This window comes from Oryza sativa, chromosome 7 (assembly GCF_034140825.1).
Source record: "Oryza sativa Japonica Group chromosome 7, ASM3414082v1".
Classification (NCBI taxonomy): Eukaryota; Viridiplantae; Streptophyta; class Magnoliopsida; order Poales; family Poaceae; genus Oryza; species Oryza sativa.
Genome location: NC_089041.1, coordinates 29,467,155 through 29,486,593, shown reverse-complemented (window position 1 = coordinate 29,486,593; position 19,439 = coordinate 29,467,155). Strand labels below are relative to the sequence as shown.

At 40.5% G+C, this 19,439-nt stretch overlaps 2 protein-coding genes across 11 annotated transcripts; one reads left to right on the top strand and one right to left on the bottom strand.

The window, feature by feature from the left end:
- Positions 1 to 562: 562 nt before the first annotated feature.
- Positions 563 to 4,709, top strand: LOC4344355 (importin subunit alpha-4). 10 transcript variants are annotated; one of them, XM_015789267.3, is made up of 11 exons: positions 563 to 942; positions 1,447 to 1,543; positions 1,627 to 1,718; positions 1,809 to 1,934; positions 2,019 to 2,201; positions 2,284 to 2,447; positions 2,543 to 2,621; positions 3,017 to 3,145; positions 3,276 to 3,403; positions 3,528 to 3,921; positions 4,056 to 4,709. In XM_015789267.3, the coding sequence occupies exons 1-10, from the start codon at positions 616 to 618 to the stop codon at positions 3,916 to 3,918; spliced, it is 1,716 nt and encodes a 571-aa protein (XP_015644753.1). In that variant the 5' UTR covers positions 563 to 615; the 3' UTR covers positions 3,919 to 3,921; positions 4,056 to 4,709. The 10 variants fall into 10 exon arrangements, with proteins under 10 accessions (XP_015644753.1, XP_015644754.1, XP_015644755.1 ...); XM_015789268.3 differs by having other exon boundaries at positions 3,528 to 3,937; XM_015789269.3 differs by having other exon boundaries at positions 3,528 to 3,944.
- A 4,195-nt stretch (positions 4,710 to 8,904) lies between these two features.
- LOC4344354 (myb-related protein 340) lies at positions 8,905 to 10,445 on the bottom strand. The gene is made up of 2 exons (XM_015789780.3): positions 10,240 to 10,445; positions 8,905 to 10,162 (listed from the first exon to the last, which is right to left on the bottom strand). Exons 1-2 carry the CDS (start codon positions 10,391 to 10,393, stop codon positions 9,414 to 9,416), a joined length of 903 nt encoding a protein of 300 aa, XP_015645266.1. The 5' UTR covers positions 10,394 to 10,445; the 3' UTR covers positions 8,905 to 9,413.
- Between the last annotated feature and the right edge of the window lie 8,994 nt (positions 10,446 to 19,439).

Sequence of the window (19,439 nt, the reverse complement as noted above, 5' to 3'; positions counted from 1 at the left end):
GCTGTTTGCCGACCACATGCTGCTGCTGTTTGCCGAAGAGAGACGGGGAAGGGAGAAGAGAGGGGATGGAGGAAGAGGATGGAGCTAACGTGTGGGTCCCACACTGGAGTGACGGCGATGGATGGAAAATGCGACGGCGGTGGCATGGATCCAATTTTACAAAATTCCAGTGGCACTCAGCAGATTTCGCAAATAGTACCGGCAATTTTCTAATATGGCAAAATTGCAGTGGCATGGATCCAATTAACCCTTAAATGCATGATATGTCATATTCATTTAAAATACTCCAGATAGTACACGCGCAAAACAATTATTGGGCCAAGACATTTCCCTTGATGGGATGGGCCGATGTGCCATTGGCCCAAAAGGCATAAATTTGCGTTTGCCGGGAGTCGAACCCGGACCGTTGGACTACACAAGGTGGTGTTTGATTGGAGAGATTAAAGTGGGGCTAAACTTTATTTCCCCTCATAAAAATATAAGTCCTTATCACAGAGTTACCAAACACCCCCTTAGAATCAACGGCCCGGATTTATGCCCCAACTTCCGTTCCAAACCGACCGGGTTGACCAGCCAGGCAGGCTCGACTCAAGCCCGACCCCGCCGGCCGCCGCAATGCCGCGAGCCCCACCTCCGCGGCCGTCGGAGGACGCGCGCCTCGCCGCCTACAAGCCCGGCGTCGACGTCGCCCGCTCGCGCCGCCGCCGCGAGGACCGCCTCCTCGCCGTCCGCCGCAGCAACCGCGATGCCGGCCTCTTCAAGCGCCGCCGAGACGAACCCACTCCCACTCCCATCCCGCCCGCGAGGGCCGCGACCCCCTCATCTCAGGCCGATGATGTGCCCACCACCACCACCGCCACCTCTCCCCCTTCCTCTGCACCCTCTTCGCCCCCGTCCTCACCTCCCGCCGAATCCGTTCCTCCGACTGCCGCCGACTCTGAGGTGCGTGCTTACTCTAGGGTTTTAACTCTACTTTCGGAGTATCTGACTGTTCTCGCTTCTGGCACATATACTAGAGCTAGTCAAATTTCTCATTCTATGTAAAGAAACCTGCAATTTCCCACCGTATGTTTGAGTTCTGGTCATGTATTGTAGGCAATCTGCAAAACGAAATTCAAGGAAAAAGGCCTCTCACTCTCACTAGTCACTGCTGTCATTGGCTGAATACACTCACTAGAAGTAGATAGATGTAGGCTAAGTTTGTATACTGCTGCGTTATTTGAAACATAAATAACCCATGTCGCGTTCCTCTTATGGTGTGCGAAACTGCAATTGCATTCCAATTGTTTACCACGATACTTTGGTTTGTGAAGTCTAAAGAAAAGCTTTGGTTTGTGACATTGCTAGGACAATGAAATGCTTCCATTGGTTTCACAAACTCATTGTGAAGTGCTCTTCTTCCGTTTCCTTTCAAATTCCCTCATTCTGTCTTTTCTATCCAGCTAGCTTGAAGGCCTATCAGAAATGGTGGAGAAGGTCTGGTCAGATGATACCACTAGTCAGTTAGAAGCCACGATCCAATTCAGGAGACTCCTTTCAGATGGTATTTCACATGTTTAATATGCGATATTGTTTTGCTCTTTTTATTCATTAATATCCCCCTTATCATCATTGTTCTCTCTGTAGAGAAGAACCCAACCGTGATAAAAATCATCAGAGCAGATGTCCTGCCAAGGTTTTCTGATTTCCTCTCAAGACATGAGCATCCTCAGCTACAAGTATGTTTAGTCTATTTTTCTCTTCTTCTGTCTCCCCTTTCCGGATTTTCCATTTGTAAATGTTCTTATTCTGCATGTACTGTTTTGCAGATGGAGGCGGCATGGGTTCTTACCAACATAGCTGCATCTGACTATACATTGCTAGTTGCAGAATGTGGTGCTGTTCCAAGGTTGGTCGAGCTCTTAGAATCTGCAAATGCTAATATCAGGCATCAGGTAAAGATTGGTACTCTATGCTACTTGTTTTTGTAATGGTTTGGTTACTGATATTGTTGGTTCTGGCTTCTTATGAGTTAAAAGGCTATCTGGGCTCTTGGAAATATAGCTGCAGACGTGCCTACCTGCAGAGAGATCGTCCTTGATCATGGTGCTGTGACACCATTACTTGCCCAATTTAGAGAAGGCATGAAAGTTCCAGTTCTGAGGACTGCCACTTGGGCGTTGTCAAACCTTTGTTTTGGAAAATTACCAGCTGAAGTGCAAGTAGGTTGCTGAATGACTACTGCGTGTGTAGTATTAAATTTAAAAGGAATATAATTTGAGCTGTCATTGCTGATTGTTGCAGGTGAAGCCAATACTGGATATAATCAGCCAGCTTATTCATTCAGTCGACGAAAAGATACTGGGTGATGCATGCTGGGCTCTTTGTTATATATGTGACGGTGTATCTGACGGAATTCAACATGTGCTAGATGCGGGTGCTTGCCCTCAACTTGTAAATCTTTTGATGTAAGTTTCTGGGTTCTCTTTGTACTACAGTTTTGCGTATGGAAAACTTCCAAATATTCTTTGTTACAACACTTTAACTTGTTTCATGATTTTAGGCATGCATCAGCTAATATCCTGCTTCCTGTCATTACGGTACTTGCGAGAATCTCTTCTGGAGATGATGCTCAAGTGCAGGTTGTTTACTCATCATATTGTTTTTACCTGTCGCTGTTCTTTGTTTTACCACTATGGATTAGCAATGATGTGCAACAATTAGACTAGAAGACATATGTGGAGTGGCTGGAAGTTTGCAGTAAAGCTCGGAATCTTTTTATGACCTGAAACTCATATTGTGGTCACCTTGTGCCATCGTGTGTTCTCTTTGTTCATATGTGTATTCCTCCATCATAGAAATGCCAATGTATACTATTATCTTCCAGGATAGTATACATTGTAGAAATGACAATGTAAATATACTTTGTATACTTCTGTACTTGTTCTAATACTTGACTGATAGTTCTTATATTCTGCTATGTTTTTCTCCTTATCTTCTGGAATTAATGTTGAGCCTACGAGGCAATTTTTTGCAGGTCCTAGTAGAAAATGACATTCTTAATTATTTGGCCCCGTTGCTAGCACGAAATTACCCAAAGAGCATCAAGAAGCAAGCTTGTCTAATTGTTTCTAATATCTCCACTGGCAGCAAGGATAATATTCAGGTAGAAGTGTTTTCTGACTTTTGTGCTTTCTCAGCAAGGATAATGTCCATGTCTATTTTTGCTGCATCATCTTCCATGCCCTACATTAAGTGATTGTACTACTATGTTTTGACCATAATTCTTCCAACAGGCAGTAATTGATGCAGATGTTATAAGCCCTCTCATTTTCCTATTAAAGACCTCCGAGAAGGATATCAAGGAGGAAGCTGCTTGGGCTATATCAAATGCTGCGTCTGGTGGTTCAAATGATCAAATTCAGTAAGTTCTAGCCAGGAATTGTCTTGGTATTCTTTTACATTCAAATGTATGTTTAATGTATTTTTTTTGTGTCAATGAAATTGAACCTGGTGCTCTGCAATGATTATTCTCTATTTGGCCACAGATATTTGGTGAGTCGAGGATGTTTGGAGCCACTCTGCAATGTTCTCACTTACCAAGATGCTGACCTAGTATATGCGTGCCTGGAAGGTCTTCAAAACATACTTCAGGCGGGTGCAGTGGGGAAGCAGGGGCAGGGTTCCACGGTGAACCCGTATGCACAGTTTATTTTAGAATGTGGGGGTTTGGATAAACTGGAAGATCTGCAGGAAGTCGACAATGATGCCATTTACAAGTTAGTCATGAAGTTGCTGGAGGGTTACTGGGACGAGGAAGTAAGTGATGATGACCCAAATTTACCAACTTCAAATGACTCTGCAGAGACCGTGGAGACGGCATCTGAAGATGCTGCGCAGCCAACAGAGCCATCGGCCAGCCCAAATGAAAGCGAATGACTTGTAATGCTTCCTTCCTGTAAGATGTAACCATCTGGTTCGTTGGTGTCATGCCAAACCGTCACTCTGCCGAATTTATAACATTACTACAATTTATGTATTATATACTAATGAAATTTTTGTGAATGTTTGAGCAGGAATTTGATCTTAATTTCCCTTGTCCGGTGAAAAGAGAATGAAGGCATGACTGTTTTTTGGGGCAAGATTTTCTCGCTGTAAACAGTGTGAGACTAAACAGTGGATGAAAAGACCTGAGATACTCTCATCTCTACTACTACCAAGAGTCCAAGACCAACACAACCATATCAGGGTACTGTACTTACCTGCACAATTGTCGTCAGCAGAGGCTAGTGGCACAATCTAGTTTTGGTTCGTGTTGCATGCATCATGGCAAGTTGCCAACCTCATGGCTAAGCAAGATATGATCAACTTATGACTTGTTAGGAGCGATACGTTTCGCTCAAAAACCATCAATTCCGTTCATACACTACGTGTTGGCTTCCATCAATCGCTATCCAAGATATCTGAGTTTGTACGACCGTAATCAGTAAACCTGCATCTCTCTCGATCCAAGTCAATTGAAGCGATCGAAGTCAATTGAAGCAAATATAGTAGGCACACAAAAATATACAGCCTCAATCATGTTTGTTTAATTTACCGACGTGGTCGATATTAATGTATGTAAATTCTAAGTGTGTATCTGAATTTTTTAAGTGTCACCTTCAACAACACTGGGTTGATGGAAGCTAACCAAACCGAAAGCTAAGCTCGTCGTTCACCTCGTGCTTCAATTCGATCGATCTTGCTTGATTCAAGTGCATGCCATTTTGACAATTCATGGCTCGAACTGAACTGGTGAGTTCCAAAGGAGACTTTCATATGGCATGGGCAGAGAGATGCATGCAAGTTGCATATGCCAATATTCTCAAACGACACGTTCCTGTATATTGATCGACAACTACTTGTTCCCAACATAGTTAGGCTCAGGTTATGCATGCACATGCAAGTTTATTATAATTTCTTTCGTTTGGAATTGGATAAGATGTGTACATGCATTATCTGTGGTTGTTTGCATCTTCTCAGGAGAACCATGCATATATATCCCTTCATTTCCCGAAAGAAAAATGGTAATGTATAACTGAAGATATGATTGGTGAGGATATATGTACACGCATATTCCTTATGCTGTAGTAACATATCTTGCGAATATATATAATTGCAAGAATTTGGTGGATGCAATATATATAAATGCATCAATCATGCAGCTGCTTGAAAGGAGTTTATCGAGGAAAGACAATTTGAGGTAAGCACGACACATGCTCGAATGGTCGATCGAAATGGGACAAATATGCATGCGCGTTGAGGAATATGAGATAAATTGAATGATTGAAAGAAAAAGGCGTACATAGCCAGCAGTGTGTGTTCCGTGCAAGATCGAAGCAGTACATCAACAGCGCTACAACTTGTGTGTCTCGATTCGATTAGAGGATGAGATTGGATGAGATGCATTGGACTTTTGCTCTTTCGCCTTCAGCTCTGCACTTTTCAAGTCGTCTCGTTGCTTTTGATTGACTTGCAGATGCACTTTTGTCACCTGCATGCAATTCGTGGCCAATATATTCCATGGGGCAATTAAGCCGGCCGGTTAATTACTGAAGAAAGTCTGAAACGACGACACATGCATATGATGATTGATGACCAAAGGTACAGTTTAATTCAGAGATACATAGACAGATGATTGCGAAATGTATGGCAGGGAAACACTAGCTAGTCACTAGTCAATTAAAGGTAGTTAGTTGTGCGTTTTGATCGGCCGGGGATTTGCCTCAAATCTACCTACAAGCCAGCTTCAATTAAGATGCATGCATATGACTTAAAATTCTCTTAAATAAACTAAAAAAATACTAGTCCATTAGCGCTATATAGTAGGCGATACATAAGGATCACGTATGTAGAAAGCATGGCCGGTTTATTCTTCCTCTTAATTTCTTGCCAATTTAGTTGAGATCTAGCTCGATCGATCATTATCGATAGAGTTAGAATGACAGTAATTAAGAAAGATGCGGTAGCTATTTGTGGATATGTATCTGCATCTCGATCAGCATCTGCAATCAAGCTAGCTAGCTACTTGTATGCACGATACATATACTGGCATTGTGGATGTCGCTGTTGCTTCTAACAAGCCGATCGATCGACTTAATTCCTGGCGGTTCGGGATACGGTATTTTCTATCCACCTCTCTTCGAGTACGGTGAACCGTCTTATCTGGCGTTGGACAAGCGACCAGCGTTATTTGGCTCGCTCCGTTTACCATGCTTTCTTCCTTGGCTAGCGACCCTCTGCTCTTATCTGCTTTGGCGGGCTAAAGGCCCCGCTAAATGCAAATTCTTCCTATGGCTTGTGCTTGTGTTCCAGTACCGCAGTTGGATGATCGATCTTCTACAAAAAGCGTGGCATTGACAGTCACTCGGCCTGCCCTTTTTGCACCCAAGAGATTGAAACGGTGAACCACATTTTTCTCGTCTATGTGTTCACCTGTTAGGTCTCGCACCATTTTATGTCTCCTCCTGGCTTGCCAGACCTTGCATCTCCCCGTGGCTGCTTGCTCCAGGTGTGGTGGCCGACCTCTAGGGCTTCGATTTGTTAATCCTGTCGGTATTCTGGTAACTGTGAAAGTAGCGGAACTCCAGAGTGTTCGACTATCTCTCTCATCGGTTTCAGTGGTTTTGGAGTTTATCCTTAGGAAGGTTGCCTGTAGTCAACTGCGAGTGATGTGGCTTTTGGGATTTAGTGGGGCACAACCGCCACCCATAGCCTATAAGAGCAGTTTTTAGCTTTTAGATTCCCCTTAGCAACTTTTGTGGGTTTCTTTTGTTGCTTTTTCCTTGCCCCGGTAATAGTCTTTTGGTTGTTTGTGCTGTCTAACTAAAATTATGTTTTCTTCTAATATATTAAAGAGTATTTTTAAAATGACTTAATTAACTGTAGATGGACTAATTATATTAGCCACCCTCCTTAGGAGGCTAAAAACTATATACTCCCTCAATCTTAAAATATTTGACGCCGTTGACTTTTTAAAAAAGTTTGACCGTTCGTCTTATTCAAAAAATTTAAGTAATTATTAATTCTTTTTCTATCATTTAATTTATTGTTAAATATACTTTTTCGTATACATATAGTTTTACACATTTCACAAATTTTTTTTAATAAGACGAACGGTTAAATATATTTTAAAAAGTCAACGGCGTTAAAATTTAGGGAAGGAAGGAGTATATCAGAACAGAAGATGATTAATTTGGAGACGTACACTATTACTTATGTACGTATAGTCGGCTAATGCGCTTCGCCATCGATCAGTGTCGCAGCTGCTGTAAATTAACAGCATCTAATATAATTGGACCATGCTGCGTCGATGATCTGAAAAGGAACAAGCTTGCTTGAATTGGCGCCGCCGCCGACCGCCGATATAATCATTACTTACTGTTATTGGCCGGAGCAAACTAGCTAGCTGATCATATTGTCGATCGATTAATTTGGGCCCAGCTATCTAGCCACGCAAACCGCGAGGGAATGAACGGAATGATTCTAATCGCACGAATTAATTCGATGATCCATGTGTGGCGGCAAGCTAGCAACTACTTTTTCATATATATATCTCTCTCTCTTTCCTCAGGTGACGCCTGAATCTCATGGATCGATCGGTTCGTCCAGCACTAGCAACTAGTAGTATTACTTGCTTAATTAGCTTTCAGCTGGAATATTACTCCCATAACGTACAAATTAATCTCATTTTTAATTCTGATTCGGAAATATCATCCTCATTAAAATGTTCTGATTCCCCAGCTAAGCTAGCTGACAGAGAAATTAACCAAAAGCATTAATTTTGTAAGAAGCAGCAATATATGCAGGTAATAATGCATCCTTTTTTTGTCCCTTTTCCCATGCTAACTAGCTAGCTAAAAGCGACCCATGCTAGCTAGCTTGCACAGTTAACCCCACTAGCTAACATTTCTTCCCTGTTGCTAATCATAACGTGCCCTTTCCTGTTGGTTCTTAGTGCTGCTCCCTGCTGATCTCTCATCTGCAATTACATCACTTGACACTGCTTGTTACCAAGTGCTAAAGCTAGCTAGATGAGGTTGATGCAATTAGCCTCTGAGAAAAGTGTAGCATCACAAACGTACGCGTGCTTAATTAATGCAGTCTTTGTTTAAAACGAAAAACAAAACTAATATAATGTTCGAATACTTAGAAGTCAGTTGTATTTTATAATTGCAAATTAACAACTCTGAGAGATATGTGTCACAATCGGCACCGTCACCAGGACAAACAAGTTTGCAAATATCACTACTGATTAATGGACTAATATTATATTGGCTGGTCGTTTGTACAGTAATGAAGGAATTGTTGGTGATTGATGAGGTGTTTCTTTTCTGCTAAAGATAAAAATAAAGTTAAGACATGGTGAAAACAATTATTACTTAATTAATTAAGTTGTAATTATTACAAGTTCAAAATTTTAATTTGTCTAATATTTTAGAGTAATTTTTACATAGAAAACTTTTATACAAAAGACACTATGGGCTGGTTGGTTTGAGGCCTAAATTAGGCTTACCAATATTTGTCAATTTCAATAGTGTTTAGTGTCTATTTGGTTTGAAGCCAAATTTTGACATGCCTAAGAAAATAGGCCATTTTAATAGTGAACTTAGACTATTTTGGCTTCAATCCAAACACAACTTTGCCTTACCAAAATTAGTCATGCCAAAACTTGCTAAAATTTGACACCAACAAAATTTGGTAAGGCCTATTTAGGTCACAAACCAAACCAACCATATATTTATCAGTTTGAAAAACACGTAATAACGAAAGCCGAGATAGAATTATCTGGATCTTGATCAGACAAGAAAGTGACCGATCCATGAGTTTGCTTATACACATATGCATAGATACAGATTTCTTAATCAGTCCCACACCTCACCATCATATCACAAGGAGTTCCAAAAGTCTTATTGTGGTATCCAGATCATCACCAAATTAAGCTAGCTAGCTAGCTTGATATACATTATTACAAACAAATTAAACCAATCCGTTTCATCCGTCCCGAGAAATTAAGAATGGAGTAATTCAGGCAGTATAGTAAAAACCAAGCGATCGATTAACCGTACATCCAGACTAATTTAATTAGCACTGTAGTTTATCTCCATCCATGATCATGCATGCATGCTTTTACTTGATGATCATGGAGGAGGAAAACTACCAAGTGTAGCTTAAGTAATTACTCCATGCATGTTCCAAAATACTACTACTGTACTAAAGTGTAGCTAATGTACTGTACTTGAGAATTGACGATATATGTGGTAAGAACTGGAGACGAGATTATTGGGGGTTAAATCAAATCAAATTAACCTCCAAATAATAAGCATCTCCTTCTTCTTTAATCCACACAAATGTGTAGGTGTAGGTAGGAAGGCATCATATTTGGTCAACGGTTTTCACAAGCCAAGCATTTGCGTGTACCATGGGTCGTCCTCAGGGCCCCACATGGCCATGGTCTCCACGTCAAACTCCGGCAGCGCCGCCGCCGCGTCGTCGTAGTACAGCCCCGCGAGACCCGGCAGCGACTCCGACTCGGACCAGCAGCACGTCGTCGTCTCCGCCGCGCGCGCGCAGACGAACTGATCCTGCATCTGGTGGCACGACGCCGCCGCGGTCGGCAGTACTACATGTTGGGCCATCGTCGTCGTCGGCGGCGGCGCGCCGGCGACGCTCATCTGTGGTGCTTGATGTTGCTGCCACATGGCTGCAGAGTCGTTGCTGTCGGCCATGGCGAGCGGCGGGTGATGCGCGTCGACGACGAGGTCGGAGGTGATGCAGCTGGTGGCGGCGGAGACGGAGAGGTCGGCGTCGTCGGCGTCGTGGGATTGGGATTGGGAGGAGCGGTGGATGCGTTCGAGGAGGCGGGGCATCCAGAGGTAGCGCATGAGGTCCTTGAACTGCTGGGAGTTGACGTCGCAGTTGAGGTGCTTGGCGTGCTTCTGGACGCGGGTGCGCCAGTAGTTCTTGATCTCGTTGTCGGTGCGGCCGGGGAGATGCTGCGCGATCTTGCTCCACCGATTCCCCCACCGCCCATGGAGCTCCAGTATCAGCAGCTGCTCCTCCGCCGTCATGTTCCCCCTCCTCACGTCCGGCCTCAGGTAGTTCAGCCACCGCAGCCGGCAGCTCTTCCCCGTCCGCTTCAGCCCTGCATGCACCATCCAACTCAATTCATCTATCCATCCATCGATCCATCGGAGAAGAAGGAAGAATTGCTCTGCTTACCGGCGCAGCGCGCGAGCGCGTTCCAGCGGCCCTCGCCATGGGCGGCGATGTAGTTGACGAGGAGCAGGTCCTCCTCCACCGTCCACGGCCCTCGCCGGAGCTCGTCGCCGCCGCCAGCCTCCTCCTCGCTGCTCACCTCTCGCGCCATCATCATCGGGCAGAGCAAGTGTGTAGTAGAGCTAGCTATATCGTTTGAGGAAAATGGCGGGAGAGCTCGGGTCGGGCTTTGGCCTTATATATAGAGGAGAGGAGAGGATGATAATGGCATGTGTGGACTTGGAAGAAAATTACTAACAATCAAGCAGCTTAATTAGCTTAATCGATGAGATAGCTGCTGTGCTCTGATCGATTCCAAAAGCCTAAAGCGACGGAGCTGGCCATGGATGCCATGCGTGATTAGTTTATCTTTTGGAATTACAACACCACATTAACGATGCTAATCCACCCACACACGTCAACTTTGACGCCTCCTCTGACTTATCTCCTTACTTCCTTCCCAAATCTCTCTCTCTCTCTCTCTCTCTGTTTTGTCTGTCTCTGTATCCAGTTTGCCTGTCTCACATATGCCAACTTCACTGTACTTTCATTAGTTTCACATCGATATTGATTTGTACTACTTCAGTGAAAAAAATTCAGACTTTTCTGAATCATAGCACAATATAATTTAGTTCTTTTCTTTTTGCATGATCAGGACATAGATTTCTTTCTTAGCCTTAATTTAATTAGGCTTTTTGATGGTGACAAGGCCGGATTAATTGTGGCTGTCATTTTAGCTTAGATTTATCAGATTTATGTGCTGTTCAGAGTTGAAACTTGAAATGAACACACCCACACCATCTAGCCAAGTTTGTCAACATGCTACTGAAAATAACTGGTACTATAATACAATATACAACTAGTACACATTTTGTCACTCAATTATGAGCAATCAGTCAACTGCTTGAGCTAATATCAGAATCTTTTGCAACCCAATTTCTGCTAACTAAATTACCAACTTGATCATTCTAAAACCAAAAACAATCACAAATACAAATACAGTACAGCAGGGTATGGTCAGGTTCCACACCGCGCGTTGAAATTTGAGCATTTGGATTGAATTGTTTTTCAGCTAGGGTGCCCAATTTTGTCAAACTCGCAGACTCTGGTCTCCTCTGATCTGTCACAGGGATCTCTATCAAGTCCAAGCAAAGTGCTGTCATTTAGAATTGCAGCTGCTTAATCACACACACACTGACCTGGATGATCAGTCCCTGGTATTGGATACAATCGATCAAGTGCCGTGGTCTCGTCCATCCATTGCCAGATTGTCCCTGACATTATTGTTTTTCTTTTCCATTGCCAAATGCCAAAGCTAGGTAGCCAGATTAATAGACATGTTCCTGTTCATGCATATGCAAATCTGTTTGCTTGCTAGCAAAGGTCAAACTATTCTCTGAATTCGTGGGTTTTTAAATGGGAATTATTCTATGGATTACCATACGTGTATTCGAGTTGACTCATATATGCAGACCACTGTACTGTTCAATCCATATGTGTCCATATATGCAGATACGCTTGCATTTTCGAGGTTGGGGATGAGAATCTCAGATAAAATAGTGTTTGTGGTGTAGCATCTTGTAAATAGGCGGTGGCTGTGAAGCCTCGCCATCCCTGTACATTCTCTATTTTCTTAATATATTACGGTCGGCGTTCTTTGTCGACCCGACGAAAAAATGATAAAATAGTGTTCAGTATGCAGACATGCAGTATGGTAAGACATGTTTTTCTATAGGGAAATTATTGTTTTTTTCGAGACATTCCCTTGTTTATATTATGTCACCCAAATAATTATTAATATCTTTTAAAAATTGATAAGATAAATTAATATGTGATTTATTACTTCTACAAATATACAAATTCAAATTTGACTTCTGCACATTATAACAAAAGAACAAATTAAACTATAACACGGGCATTCAATTTTTGTTTCTTTTTTTAAAAAAAGTGCATAAGTCATTTAAACTTATATATTTATAAAACAATATAAATCATATTGATCTATCTTAAAATAATTATGATTATTTGAGTGAGCGAACATTCTTTGTAGGAACGAAAACCCATCTACTTTTGGTAATTGCTATATCTACAACTAATAGCTGCTACTAAGTGCTCATCACCGAAAAATAAAAATCCAGGCTCAACCAACCGTGAAGCAATTAACACAAGCATGTACTCAATTGGTATTAGCACAATGTTCACGACTCCTAATCTATTATATTATTAAAGGAATAGAAAAAGGAGCCTTCACGTTCGCTCTCATGGCCTAGAAATTCTCACATTAATCGAAGAAAAAGAAAAAATAGAGTCCATATAGAAATACAATTTAGAAAGAGACTAGAGTCCATATAGAAATACAATTTAGAAATAGCTAAAATTCGGAATTAAAATATAAGGAATATTAGAAGAGGAGACTAGAGTCTATCTACAAATACAATTTAGAAATAGTTGAAATTCGAAATTAACAAATAAGGAATATTAGAAGAGGAGACTAGAGTCCATATAGAAATACAATTAGGAAATGACTGAAATTCAAAATTAAAAATAAGGAATATTAGAAGTAGAGTATAGAGTGCATATAGAAATACAATTAGGAAATAATAGAAATTCGGAATTAAAAAAAAGGAATATTAGAAATAGAGTATAGAGTCCATATAGAAATACAATTAAGAAAAAAAGAAATTCGGAATTAAAAAAAGGAATATTAGAAGTAGAGTATAGAGTCCATATAGGAATTTAAAACTAATTAAAATTTAGAATAAACATAATAAAATTAAAAGTAGAGTTTAGAGTCCGTATAAAAATACAATTTACAAATAACTAAAATTCGAAATTAAGAAAAACATGGGAAGAAGAGTTTAAAGTCAATATAGGAATACAATTTAGAAGTAACTGAAATTTGAAATTAAAAATTAAAGAATATTGAAAGATGACTTTAGAGTCCACATATAAATACAATTAGAAATAATAAAAAAATCAGAATTAAAAAAAGAAATATTAAAAGACGAGTCTAGAGTCCATATAGGAATATATATAATTTACAAATAACTAAAATTTGATATTAAAAATAATTAATAACTAACACATATATAAAATACAATATGAATATTACACATTAGTAGTTTCGTAAAGTTATTGTAAAATTTAAAATTATGTTGTCATTGTAATATATTTTAATAATATAATGAGAAAACATATATGCTATTATATAAAAGAAAATATAATGATGCTAGCCGCACAATCTGTGCGGGTCGCTATGCTAGTTAAGTAATTAAGATGGGGTCAGAGCTAATCAACGTGATTAATCAAAGGGTACTGCCAGCTCTTGTTCCACTGACAAGATGACAAAGATTAGACACGAAAGTGCATGTCCTTCAGGGTTAGGATAGTGAATAGGGTTCCTCCTTTATTTTCTTTTCAGATTATGCATGCAGCACGTTGTCTAAATCCGCGTACGTGCTAAGCCACGATCTGCAAGATCACGTCGGCGATGAGCAGGTAAACTGATAGATTAACTAATCGATCTGCAAGTGCTCGTACTATCATGAACTTTTTGTTGCCGCTGCAATGCGTACTAATTTTGTATTCTAGTAGTACATTGTCTGATGAGAAGTGGGGGACACATCACGAGATTAGCGAGTGGGAAAGCGGGTTTTGCTTGTGCAAAGCAAGCTCCTCAACTCTCTTTTGTTTTTTCAGTGTTTGATCGTTGGAGCACTTGCAATACTAGCTTGTGGGTCAGTGTTTGTAGGCTCCAAAGGGTTCAACTCAGTTTCATTCAAGAAAAGAAGAACAAAAAAGAATGAAAAAGATGGCTGCGAGACAGGGCTAGGTAACTTGTTTCAGATGAACTCCGGCGCCGCTTTTATGTGTTCCAATTCTGGAGGCTGGACTACTTGATGGATCAAGATTAGCAAAAGGCTGTCTTGAGATGAGTTGTGTTGATCTTTTGCAAACTTATCTAGTTTTTGTTCAACCATTTGGAGTAATTTAGACAGGGAAATATTTGAAGAACATGCAGCGAGCAACAAGGACAGTGCAACTATTCCTTAACAAACAAAAAAAAAACAGATGTATTTTTAGCAATAGAAGATCTGAACCCTTTTTGGACACTAATATGGATTCAGAGGGGACAGCGTCTGATACACGAGGGGAGCTTAACAAAAACTTGTTGATGAAAGGAACTTGTCCCGAGTTTCAGGACAAGCCTAAGAATATGTCCCTTAAAGCAGCAGCAAACATGTTCAGACGTGATTAGCACTAACCAAGTAACCATGACATTGTGTTCTGCTGTGCCTACATCTATATGATACTCGTTTAGTACCTAGTAGTATATAATAGAGATAAAGTTGCCATCCTTCCTCCGTTCCATTCTTTCCTTTCTTATCTTTGCTATATTCTTGTTTCGTTTTGAGTGAAAGTAAAGAAGACTTTGCTCTTGATTGATCCCAATTTGATTGCTTATATTACTACTTCGATCGTTGAAGTGAAAGGAACGTTCAGGAACATGGCATTTGTTGGAAACAAGATGAAAATTATTCTACTATAACTTTGATGAAACCTACCAGCAGCTTCCACGCTCTAAAGTTACATGCTTGGGTGATGCAGAGCCGAAGTAGAGTCTTGTTTGGTCTCTCCGAAAAAAAACAGAACTGAATATGTCCTATTCTTTGTGCAGTAGTGTGCTAGCTTAGAATCATAAAAGTACAGCAACTCAGCTAAAAAGACTGGAATAGAATGGAAGCCTGGAACTGCAGAGAATAGGAATTTGGTTCTTGCCTTTTCTGCTCCTACTTTGTCATTGTCATGCTAGCTTTACAAAATTTTGCAGGCAACTTCCTGTTCCTCCTTTTCACTTCACCGCCACCATTGTTCTAGAGTTTCCATGCCGCTTTTACAAGGTTAGGATTTACATAAACAAAAGTTTTGCGACATGTGACTGAAAAATATCAACCCAACTTTGGATCTAAGCATCTTAGTGACTCTTGTTGCAAGAAATGAAGAACTTAGGACTATGATTGTGATTCCATATTCTGTTAAATTAAAAGCATATGCTAATTAATCTCCTTTGACATAAAGTTTATGCATTACCTGGCAAGCATCAACCTGGGCCGATTATTATAGTAGCTTGTACTGTCTGAAAAGCCATGCTAATTGCGGCGAAACTTAACAAGTACTACTAAAACCAGCTGCTACTGTCAAGTATATAACTAAATAAATCATACGCATGCCATTTGTTGCATAATGAACTGAAAGTTAAAGCAACTAATTCTTTGGTGAACTCCCTAGTTTACATTATCACCAAGTCACAAATGAACAAGGTTGCATTTTCGCATCTTTCTAGCCTTCACTGATGACAGACAGTTGCATGCATATTTCTTACTCAGTTAACATTTTCTGTGAGAAAGAAATTAATATTGAATCAGCGCACTTACAGTGGTTGGTGATCTTTACTCGCACTATTTGCCAATTGGTGCATCATTCCAAAATTTAGCATCTCCTGAAAATATCCAACTGTCCGATTACTGTGCTTTTCCAAGTGAAATGACGACAAAAAGAAGCGTAACCATGGTGTTGATTGTTCAGTTCACCCAGGTGAAAAGTACTTATGCAAATATATGTATACCACCGTTCTGTTGCTTAGTGGTGAAAGCTACTACTAAATTTATCTTCGTGTGGAATTTCACCATCGTCCTGTCTGCACGATTGGTGATTACAGGAAGCACAGCAAAGTTAGAAGGGGATAAGAGAGTGTGGCCACCAATGATGGTTCTGAAGTTGATAGGGCACCAACAACCAGTAGCATGTAGCAGTAGTTTTTCAAGCATGCTACTCTATTACCTATCATTAGATCTTAGTGGTTTCCACGCCATCCTTGGTCATTACAAACGGGGATTCAGTTCTCCTCTGAATAACAAGTGGCACAATCCTTAAGCCTGTCCAAGATGGGAACCAATATGGTTCAGATTGGGGAAAGTATTTTCATCCCTCGAGAGGATATCCACTCGTTTCTTGCATGTAACCTAATTAGTTATAAAAAAATTGAAAAAAATTAACAACATAAACTGATATGAAATATATATCATTACACAAATATGCAAGTTCAAATTCAACTTCAGATTGAGAATAGAAGAAAGTAACAAATCAGGGTTACTGTTTTCTATCTGAAAAAAGCAGCAGCTTTTTTTTTTTTTGGTTGTCAATGTTTGTAAACCTTAAGCAGCTTAGTGCTTCAGGTGCTGACCAATACTGTTTTCTATCTGAAAAAAGCAGCAGTTTCAGGGTTACAATTGATGGTTTCACTGAAATACTACAAGTGAAATGTATCATCCCAGCAGGAACCAAGTTTGTACTGTATTGGTCAGCAGATGAAGACACTAGTCAAGTTAGTTGCAGTTTGATTAATTGTTAATCAGACACAAAATTTCAATGGCAATGAGGTAACAACTTGCTCCTCCAAATATCTGAGTAGCGCCATTACCGCGGCATGGAAATGATGGGCGATGGAATTTTAGTAACACTGGTCTGCTTCCAAGTTGAAGCGTCTTTGACTGAAATTGCTTTAAAAAATCTTTAGACCCTTCAATGTTCAAATGCGTAGATAAGGGTCATGTCCAGCGTACAGTTAAATACTAGGCCACAAGCACCACTCCGACGCAAACACTCGATTTGGTGACTAGGCTAGCTGATCACTGATGACAAAACTGAATTCAGAGAAAAAAGAAGGCAGCCAACAAAGTGCAGTGCAGTCGAATGCAAATTGCAAAGCTATTGCAATATTCAAACTTCCTTTCTCGAGTCAAAATTTAAGTGATGATGATGCAAGCCAGGACCTTTTTCCCTTTTTTTCATTTTCACAAAGACAAATAATGCTGCTGGTTGCATGATATATGAGACTTGTATATGGCTGAGAAATGGTTTGCTTGGCGCTTTCTTGAATTTAGTACAGCAATTCAGGACAGGGCCTTGACTTTGCAGTCCTCGTTTGATGTGCGAGCTAGGTTAGGTGAGTGATGGCATAAAAACGACACTGAAATGAGTTCGTTTCAGGATGTGTTTGTTTATTTGGTATGCCAAGAAATGAGTTGTTGCAGGGGGTTGCTAGTTTCAATGCGAGGTCCTTGCAGACAAGGACGTATTACAAGGAGCATCATCTTCTAGAAGAAATTGATTGACTTTGAGATGATTTAGCAGCATAATCAGTGGAGGGGTAGTTAGCTCAACAAGTGTAGTAGTATGCAGAATTCAGACTGACAGCCGTAGTGACCGAGCAATAACCCTGACATTAGTAGCAGTAGTAGTAATTTAGGGTTTCCTTGGATGATTTTTCCAAGTTTTAACAGTGGTAATAAAGTTTAAGAGAATTGAGACCATGCGTTGACACAAGTCTTTAAGATGCATATATAGAACATTCCACTTAATTTGAACAGATCTCAACGAGGATAGATAGAATTAGCTTTGACTCGGAGAAGAAAGTTTGATGCCCTAGAAGTAATAAAATCTTCAGTCCATCCACAACAACTGGCAGTAAACGAACCCAATTAGTGCCACTCCAAGACCAGTAAAACACACTAGACATGATGCAAATGAATCTTTAAGTCGTAGTGTTAGTGGGTTGGAGAAGAACAAGAAATTAGGAGACAGGAATATATCGAAGAACGAAACAGGAGATGCTCTGACCAAAATAAGGGGTCACATCTCGATCGATCGCTATAATTGTATTGTTGTTGTGGTCAAGTCCGACAGTGAGACAAGATCACAAGAAGATGAGAGAGCTGACAATTAATCAAAACCAACAACTTAGTATAAGAGATCGATCGTGGAATGGAACATCAGGTGCAAAATGCGTGAGTAGGCAGGCTGCTGTAGTAGCTTTTTGATTAGTCGTAATACTAAAAGGCAGCAAATTAGCTTGTCTGACCAGTGACCACCCAAGCAAGCAGATGGACAAGGATGAACATGATCATCATAGATTCAGAGAAGCCACTTAATTTGTCTAGAAGCTGTATGCATGCCGCAATCGTTGCCGGTTCCTCTTCCTACTATTAGTCAAATTCAATCTTGGATCTTCTCTTCTTAATTATACAGTATTGTAATGATCTTCTGTATGACTGTTTCAACATGCAGGATTTGTAACCAAAAAAAGAAAAAGAGAGAGAGAGAGAGTATAGCATGATCTTCGTTGGTAAACTAACGTTGCTAGTTATCCCGGGGGGTAAAAGTGAAACTGCATTACTACTACTGAATCACTGATAGATGTACTACCACTAGTATACTTTGTCTAGATTCAGCAGCACTAGTATAATGAAATACTCTAGTAGTAATGGGCAAAGGAATCGGATTAGACAAACGTGTGTCGTCGCGCTTTGCTGCTGTCTCTGCTTCACCCAACAACAACGCGCGAATCCTGACTGCCTAGCTTTGTTTCCTTTCTGATTTTATTTCATTTTTCTTTCTGAATCATCATGCGCTGTGCATGCATATCCATGATAATCTTCAAGGATATTTAGTAATTCCTTTAAAAAAAGGATATTAGTTGTATATTGCTGTTCTTTTTAATCTCTAGAGTAGCTAAGATTCTCTGGATTCTCATCTGATGTGAGCTGCTTCTTTTTTTCCCTAGACCAGTGAGCGTATGTGCGTGCATGCATGAATCGTTCAAAAGCTCATGCGCGCGCGCCGCACTGTGCTGTGCATGCATCGTTCTAAAAAACAAGAAATTTCGGCCGTAGAAGGGGTCGGATATTTCATCGCCGAACCCCTAAATCTCGTTTAAAAAAAAAAGACAAACCCCGATCATTTGGATCGGTAGAGTAAAATTTCGTCCCTCTCCCTCCTTTTCCCTCTTCGATTTAATTTTCGAGATCCCATTAAGCCTTGTTTAGAAAAAAAAAATCCTGTCTCCGAACTCCCTACACTTGTTGTTTTCATCTTGAAAAGAACAAAAAAACAGTAATTCGTACTGATTGGGCGATTGGCTGGTGGTAGTATTATGTATTGTATTGTAGGCTTGTAGCCCAAAAGAATAATTAAGGGAAATCCCAATTAGTTAATTAAGGGTGTAATTAGCAAACGACCCTAATTATTCCCGATTGAGACCATCCATATATCCATCCACGGTGGTCGCGAGCCATGGATAGATGGGTGCGACCACCGGCTCCTCG

Coding starts and splice junctions, on each gene's coding strand:
- LOC4344355 (XM_015789267.3), top strand. CDS start 616: ATGCCGCGAGCCCCACCTCCGCGGCCGTCGGAGGACGCGCGCCTCGCC. Junction 2,202..2,283: donor AATTACCAGCTGAAGTGCAA/GTAGGTTGCTGA, acceptor TGATTGTTGCAG/GTGAAGCCAATACTGGATAT. Junction 3,146..3,275: donor GCAGCAAGGATAATATTCAG/GTAGAAGTGTTT, acceptor TTCTTCCAACAG/GCAGTAATTGATGCAGATGT.
- LOC4344354 (XM_015789780.3), bottom strand. CDS start 10,393: ATGATGATGGCGCGAGAGGTGAGCAGCGAGGAGGAGGCTGGCGGCGGC. Junction 10,163..10,239: donor CGCGCTCGCGCGCTGCGCCG/GTAAGCAGAGCA, acceptor TGGTGCATGCAG/GGCTGAAGCGGACGGGGAAG.